This window comes from Humulus lupulus, chromosome 4 (assembly GCF_963169125.1).
Source record: "Humulus lupulus chromosome 4, drHumLupu1.1, whole genome shotgun sequence".
In the NCBI taxonomy this organism is placed as follows: domain Eukaryota; kingdom Viridiplantae; phylum Streptophyta; class Magnoliopsida; order Rosales; family Cannabaceae; genus Humulus; species Humulus lupulus.
In genome coordinates this window covers 209874410-209882779 of record NC_084796.1, presented here as the reverse complement: position 1 = coordinate 209882779, position 8370 = coordinate 209874410, and the positions used below count along the sequence as shown (strand labels likewise).

The 8370-nt window shown below is 32.9% G+C and overlaps 1 protein-coding gene across 4 annotated transcripts; it reads left to right on the top strand.

Annotated features, from left to right (window-relative positions):
- The first annotated feature begins 216 nt into the window (after nucleotides 1–216).
- On the top strand, nucleotides 217–3100 carry LOC133831164 (uncharacterized). 4 transcript variants are annotated; one of them, XM_062261370.1, is made up of 6 exons: nucleotides 217–389; nucleotides 1186–1278; nucleotides 1441–1589; nucleotides 2110–2197; nucleotides 2590–2656; nucleotides 2737–3100. In XM_062261370.1, exons 3-6 carry the CDS (start codon nucleotides 1460–1462, stop codon nucleotides 2788–2790), a joined length of 339 nt encoding a protein of 112 aa, XP_062117354.1. In that variant the 5' UTR covers nucleotides 217–389; nucleotides 1186–1278; nucleotides 1441–1459; the 3' UTR covers nucleotides 2791–3100. The 4 variants fall into 4 exon arrangements, with proteins under 4 accessions (XP_062117354.1, XP_062117351.1, XP_062117350.1 ...); XM_062261367.1 differs by having other exon boundaries at nucleotides 1186–1323; XM_062261366.1 differs by lacking the exon at nucleotides 1186–1278.
- The last annotated feature ends 5270 nt before the right edge of the window (nucleotides 3101–8370 follow it).

The following is an 8370-nucleotide window of genomic DNA, read 5'->3' as shown; positions in this document are numbered from 1 at the left end:
CTTAATTAAAATTTAATTTATGAGTCTATTTAAACTATTTTAAATCCTGCAACAAATAAATTTAGTATATGGTGTGTCGTAAACCTGTCACGTGGCAAAGAATCTGATCAAAGTTGACGTTACATCACTTAGATGCTTCCATGAGATTCTGTCAATCTAAGTGCTTTATATGCAAGAAAATCCCACCTAAGAGACCTTGATTTTCTCACCCTTTTCAGTTTTTATTCTCTTACAAAACAAATTATTTAACCTTTTCAAGAGAAAAGACTAGAGAAGAGGCTGCCTTCTCTTTTTTTCATCTATAAAGCTCGACTTCTTACCCCAAAACAGTTAAAGACCCTTCTTCATAGTCAGGACAATTAACACTGTTAGTAGTCCAATAATCTCAGGTATGGCTTTCTAATATCTTATTGGCACTCAAAGTTCCTCTCTTTTTGTGTTTTAGTTACTGGGTTTCCAATACTAAGGAGGGGAGGTTTTATTTTGGTGCGTATTTATAGAATGTAAGAGCAATCTTATTCATGAGTAGAAAAAGGGTTTCTTCGGTTCAATCTGTTATTCTTCACATATATTGTTGATTTTTCCATATGGGCTTTTGGTTATAAATGGAGGTGTTATGGTTTTCCGATGTTTAGACTGCAATTATTCTTCTTGGAAGAGTTTGGTCTGTTTTGAACATAATCTTAGGCGATAACGTTGATTTCTTTAATCAAAATATGCCTTTTTGTGTAGTTGATAAACTCGATTAATATGCAAGCTAATGTCTGGTTAGTATTGATGTTAGAAAGACAAGTAATTGTGGGATAGGGGTGAGCTTGAATCACCAATTGTGTGCCATGTTTTAAGTGTTGATAATAAGCTTGAATCCTTTATCTTACAAAGTAGAGAGTTTTGGTTCTTCAGGATGTTAAATTGGCTAAAGCCTCAATTTTTCTTTGTCCTTTGTATTTATTTATTTATTGCATTTACTTTTAGAAAAGACTTTATTTGAAGATGGAATGGAGAAATTAAAGAGCGAAGAGGAATTTCTTAAATTCATTGCCTATATGAATGAAAATGATTCTTGGGGGCATATTTTTGTAGAATGAACATCCTTTTAAGTATGTAAGATTAGTAGTGCATTTAACTTTCTTTTTGAACAAATTTTAAAAGATTATGAAGTGTCGGGTTACAATGTGTCTGTAGTGTTGAGAGGATGTTAAGAGGTGAGAGCAAATTTTTTAAATTTGTTCTTTTTGCTTTCAAACACTCGGTGGCAACATATTGCATCAAGAGACGGTAAGATACTCGATGTTTTGTAGTAAGCGCACAGCTCGTGAATTGGTCAGTCTATTCAGTGTTCATCTACTTTAATGCATGAATTGGTTCCTTATTTTTTCCTTTTATGAATTGAAGCTGATAAATTTATTCTATGTCACCTTTTGATCTACTTCTGCTCAGATCAGTTGTATAAAAGGCGATGGTAGTGAGTCCGCAAAGGATGGAAAATAACGATAGTAATTTTAAATCCCATGAAGGTCAATCATCAGGACCTTCAAATACTGCTAGCAAAGAGAAATCTGCAGAGGAAGAAGTCTTTATCAACCATGGTAAGGTTTTTCCTTTTTCTTTCTTTTCATTTCAAATTTTCTACCTGTATTTACTTTTCTTGGCATTGGTTATCTGTCTATCTTTTCACAGTAAGATTCCAAATGAGGCTAATTTTTGTTGTTGTTGTGAAAACTAGTCTTTTCACATCATAAGATTACAGAAGTCGAAGTGTGTGCATATTTTGGTATTTAACAACAGTCTGCTTCTTAGGATTTGAATTTGCAAAATTTTGTTGACTGAGATGAATTGATGTGTCAGTAATTACACTATCTGCTATTGCTAATATGGAGAATTTATTATTTGACATGATAAAGCATTCTACATGAGATATTTATATGGACACAAAATTTAAGAGGTTTATTGATTTATATTACTTCAATAATTATGAGTATCATTGTGCTACATTAATCAGAATTGGGAGAATGCAATGATTTTATCTCTAAAAGGCATTTATCTCTTGCAAAAGTTTTATGAAGTTGCTCATCTTAACTATATCGGTGGCCGACCTTTCCTTTGCAGCTAAGATAGCTTGGCATAAGATGAGAAATGAATGGGTAGGAGATCAGTCTCGTAAACCTCGAAGAACATCTAGAGAGCCAATAATGAGGTGTACATTTTTATTCTAATCTGCTAGCATATTAATGGTTCTAATGCAAATTTTGTGTCTCCAATACGTCACAGTTGTTAGTATTGCATTTTTCTTGTTTATCAGTCCTTCATTGGTAATCTCCAAACCATTAATATAGGGAGAAGTTGTAGCCTGCATTTAGTTATGTTAAATACCTCTACAAAGGAAGAAAAAGCACAAATTTTTTTAAATTGTGTTCTCTATTTCATTTATTTTCAATAAGTAGTTGGCTCATATTGGCTCCTGAGAGACCAAACAGCATTTTCAAACAATTTTAGGTAGAACTCTTATTCAATATGCCTATGGAAATGGTATTAAAACTTTATAATTCTGTTACAGAGGAAAGTAACTGTAGAATCTTCTATTTTCAGCTGGACCTCAAGTTATGATGATTTGCTTACATCTACCGTGCCTTTCCAACAGCCGATATCCTTAGCTGTAAGTTTCTCTCATTTCTTTCTTCTTCCTTCTATGAAGTTTATTGGTCATGTTCATAACTTCACGGGGGATTTATTCAGGAGATGGTTGACTTCTTGGTTGACATATGGCATGAGGAAGGCCTCTATGACTAGTAGATGATGACTTGTTCTAATGGGGCACAGTTGGAATCTTGCACGGTTGTTTGAATAGATTAATCAGAAAGCAAACCCTCACATAGGTTACAAACCTCTGACTTGATTGATTTAAAGTATAGTTTGGTTCTCTTGTTCTCAATTGATTGCTTAAAGCATATTCTTGGAACAGTCTTAGTCTCAGTTCTTTATTTGGATTTACATGTAAAAAAATTGCTGATCTTATGCTGTATTTCCGGTACACAGCTGACATTTTTGTGGATCTTACTCATTAGTTTCAAACTTTTGTTGGGTTGGTACTTGGTATTAATTTTTCTAATGTGCTTTTTTTTTTCTTTCTAAATTGGTTTTCTTGATATGACGATGATCAACTATCAAAGTTGCATTTATATGTTAGAGAATATCAACAATGAAGATGATCACAATCAAAATGACACAAAATATTATAAGATTACATAATTTATGTAAATCAATATAAAAATAGGAGGTCGAAGATGAAGATCCCAAGACTTAAAGGTTCAAAACCATTTTCCTAAAAGCTATTTCCTCCCTCGTAAGAACATTATGGGAATACTCTCTAGAAATACTTGTAAGGATTTATCAAGCCTTCTCTCATACTCATCATAGTGTTCTAAAGATGAGCATGTCATCACAAGTGTTTTAATTTATGTAGTGTGTTTTTCAACATTCACATTAGATCCAAGTGAGCACATGGTTTTTATTTATATAGTTCTCATCCACTATTTGATTTTCTAATTCCACCAAACTCCCTTGGGAGTTAAAAATATGCATACAACAACTATAAAATATTATAGCTAATGCAAAATTAAATTCAAGATGTGTAACTCCTTTTACACATCAATTGGTCAATATTTGTGAGAGTTACAGAACTCATGATCATCCGTTCTTAAGAATTGTAACTACTCTCTATATGTTACAAAATTTGCTATGATCATCATTTCTTAAATTGTAACTCTACAATATATGTTACATTTGACAAAATAACATTTATCACACTTTATTATTTGTCACATAATTCATTTAATCAAAATGTTATATTATTTGTAAAAGGATGCCTTGGCAAAATGACCTATTTTTTGGAGTCATTTTGCACTTTGGCTTATTTTTTAGAATTTGTTGCAAAATGGCATCTGACACTCGAGACAGGTGGTTGAAAAATTCAAACAATCATTTGAAATTTTTAAACAGCTGGTTGAAATTTGAGACAGATGTCATTTTCCAAAAAATTATCTAAAATATGTCATTTTCACCAATTACTTTTTGTTAAATAATATAACATTCCTCCACTTGATTGAATGACACTTCTCAAGATGAAAAGGCGTAGAGATCTATCTTGACAGGTTGGTCACTACCAATTGATTTTGACGCAAAAATTTGGAAAACAACGGTAAAATCTGAATTAAATTAGTCAAACGCTGATGATTTATTGTCCAATTTCAATAACAAGGCCTTACACGCTTTGTTCAATGGTGTTGGTGAAGGGTATATTAAACTTATATCATCTTCTGATTCAGCCAAATAAGTGTGGCAAATCCTTCAAACTCAATTTTAAGGAACTGCTGATGTCAAGTATTCTAGATCCATTATGTTATAAACAAAATTTGAGGATCTTAGAATGTCTGAAACTAAAACTCTCACTGAATTTTATGAAAGGTTATCTGATGTTGCTAATGAATTTTTTGCCTTAGGTAAGAAATTAGATGTATATGTGTTAGTTCGAAAGATTGTTTGTGTTTTACCTGATAGGTTTAACACTAAGTTAACAGCTATGGAGGAAGCTAAAGATATGAATTCCATGAAAGTGGAAGAACTGATGGGATCGTTACAAACCTTTGAACTGAATCAACAAATAAGACAAAAAGAAAAATCAATCAAGGTAAAAAAAAAAATAACTATTGCTTTGAAAAGTTTAGAAAAAGTGAGTTAAGATGATGAAGATGATAATGAGTTGACCCCATTGACAAGAAATTTAAAAAAATATATGAAAAAATTGGGCAGTAAATAGAATTTTTCTAAATTCTCAAAAGGTGACACATCTTCTAAACATTTTTTTCCTAACAATAAAAATGAGTTCAATGCAGGAAATGTGATGATTTTGGTCACATTCAGTCAAAATATGCAAAAACCTTGAAAATAAATAAAAAATATATGAATGCTACTTGGAGTGATAATGACTCTATAAGAAGTGATGAAAATAGTGAAAATGTTGCTTTGACATCTGTGTTCTCTAGTTTTCCTCGTTTTTTGCATGAAAGTAGAAAATTTGTTTGTCTAAACAATATTGTTTCGGTAAATAAAGTTAATGATGATACGACAGGTGCTGATGATGTTATTGACATCGATTCTGATGAATTAGAAGTCAATGAATATTGGCTAGAAGAATCTTACAAAAAATGTATGATGAATGGATTAAATTATGTGCTGTGAATCGGTCAAAAGCAAAAATTATCAAATATATTCCTTGCAAAAATGATGAACTTGAATCAAATGCTAAAAAAATTGAAACTGAAATTTTTTCTAAAAATGTTGAAATCAGCCATCTGAAAATAGAGTTTGATCTTATAAAGAAAAATGTAAAGAAGCATAATCCAGGATCTATAATTTTTTAGGAAGTCCAGAATGCAGGATGAATGAAACAATGTTGGGTTAGATCTATAGGGTTTCAATCAAAAGGAAAAATTGTGTTTGTTCAAGCTTGTTCATTACCTGTTTTTTCTTCTGATCTAACATTGCAGGTTTCTGATCCATCAACATCCTAAAATGTCCCATCAACAAACAGACAAATAGGTAAGAATCTTATGTCCTATGAAAGGTTTAAGAAATTCATTCCCACATGTCATTTTTGCGAAGTCAAAGGTCACATTCGACCAAAGTGTCTTACGATGATGAAATTTTTCAATTCAAATTATTTTCATCATGTGAATTTCAAAAAGGTGCAAAAGAAAAGTTATGCGCCTAAACAAATGTGGGTAAAAAAGAATGTGAATAATTGTCCTGCTGCATCTACTTGTCCTAAAACGCATACATCTAATTCTTGGTACTTTGATAGTGGATGTTCTAGACATATGACATGTGACGAGAGCATTCTCATCAATTTCAAATCTATGAAATGTGGTTCAGTAACTTTTGGTGATGGTGTAGCAGGTAAAGTTCTTAGAAAATGAACCCTAAATTTGGAGAGGCTACCTAAACTAAAAAAAATGATATGTTGGTTGATGGATTGAAAGCTAATTTAATTAGCATAAGTCAAATTTGTGATCAATGATACACTATTAATTTTTCTTGTGATGATTGTAGTATGATTGATCAAAATAGAAATTGTGTTCTAAAAGGTTTTAGATCAATTGATAAGTGCTATACTTTCTCTCAAAACATGTCATGTCACTCAACCATAAGCAATTCTACTGTTCTGTGGCATAAAAAACTTGATCACATTAATTTCAAAAACTTGAAAAAAATTTCAAAGACAGGTATATGTTGTGGTTTACCCAAACTGGGTAGATAATCTATCGGTAAGTGTGAACTTTGTAAACTTGGTAAGCAATTAAAGATCACTCACAAAGGTATCATAAATTTGAATACCACCAAAGTCTTAGAATTTCTTCACATGGATCTAATCGGTCTAATTCAGGTTGAAAGCTTAAATGGAAAATGATACATTTTTGTGTGTGTAGATGATTTCTCTTGTTTTACTTGGTTTGATTTTTTAAGAGAAAAATGTAACACTTTTGAAACTTTCAAAACTCTCTGTTTAAAATTAAAAGTTAAAAAATATTGTAATATTGGTAAGATTGTTAGAATTTGTAGTGATCATGGTAAAAAATTTGAGAATGTTGTGTTCGATGAATTCTGTAAATCTTGTGGAATATCTTATGAATTTTCAGCTCCCAAAACTCCTAAGAAAAATGGAGTTATTGAGAGAAAGAATTGCACTCTTCAGGAAATGACAAGAATAATGTTGAATAGCAAGAAACTGTCTAAAAGATTGTGGACAGAATTTATTTGTTGACCTATGAAATTGGCCAATGGTCGTATGTACAGTATACGACACCTTTTGAACGGAATAAATATAAATTATGACAGATTACAAATATCTTAAACAAACACACATGAATTTATAGTGGTTCAGCCCTGTTCTAGTGAACAGTAATAACCTGCTCCACTTAGTTTTTAGTATTGAATTACTCGATAAACAATTACACTAATGAATAGAAGTATTCACTCGTTGCTAATTTTCCCAGAGTTTCTCCCAAAAAATTCATTAGATCCCCTTCAATGAAGCCCTGGGTCCTTCATTTATAGTACCCAGGGGCCTTTACATGATCAGTAGCACAGGGATCGTGGTTTGGTACACGATTATTAGGTAGCGGAAATACGTGTCCACCTCCCCATGATTATGAGATCGTGGGTCTTCTTGTTGTTTCTCTGTATCATGGTAGACAATGCACGATTGAGACCTCTGGGAGAATTCTAAGTCTATATTGGTCTATGAGACTTAGGTGTTAGGCTCGACAACCCTTTAGAGCTTGGGTGCTAGCCCGTTGGTCCTGTGGGTGCTAGGCCTGTGATCTTCTGGGTGCTAGGCTTGTTGATCTTTTGGGTGTTAGGCCTATTGATCTCATTCTGAATGAGTGTGAGTTTTACCCGTTTTCGGGAGTGTAGGCCGACAACCCTATCGGGTGGGCCGACCACCCCGAGGGGATTTTGGGCATGCTTAGGCCGACCACCCCTAGGGGTTGGGGTCTGGGCGACCACCCCTAGGGGTTAGGGCAGGCCAACCACCCCTAGGGGTTTTTGAATATCTCAGGCCAACCACCCCTAGGGGGTTTAGGCCTGGTCGACCTCCCTATAGGTCTTGGACCTGTCTTTTTTGCTCATCGATCTTTTTTGAATACTTCATCGTTTTTCCCTGATTTGTGATGCCACGTGCCGTTTTCTCATTCGCCATGTCATCCCTGGATTTTTGAGGGATACACATTACGATAAACTTGATCTTGTCCTGAGAAACATATTGTAGTAGTACTTTAACAGCAAAGTCCCTCAGGACATTACATAGTACTTTTATCAACTATCGATAATTTTCTCAGCACGAATTTTTCAAGGATAATTGATAATTCCTAAAAATAACTAGATTTTTCAAGGAAAATTAATTTCTAAAAATCTAGTATATTATTCAAGGAAATATGAAGTCCTAAAAATATAATATATTTTTCAAGGAGTATGAAGTCCTAAAAATACAAAATATTTTTCAAGGAATTTTAATTCCTAAAAATATAATATATTTTTCATAGAATTTGAATTCCTAAAAATACCAGATATTTTTCAAGGAATTTGAAATTTTAACCATACCAGATATTTTTCAAGGAAATTTGAATTCCTAAAAATATACGGTTAGCCTGAGAGGCTATAAGTAGGGCCTCATTTCTCACTTCCTTGCTTTGTGCGCATCAGCTATAGGATTCTCCAAGTGTGATTTCTCCAATTCTTTATAAAACTTAGATCTTTATTTGGGTAAGTATTTTCTCCGAATCCTTACATCATTTAATTGAAATGTGCTTC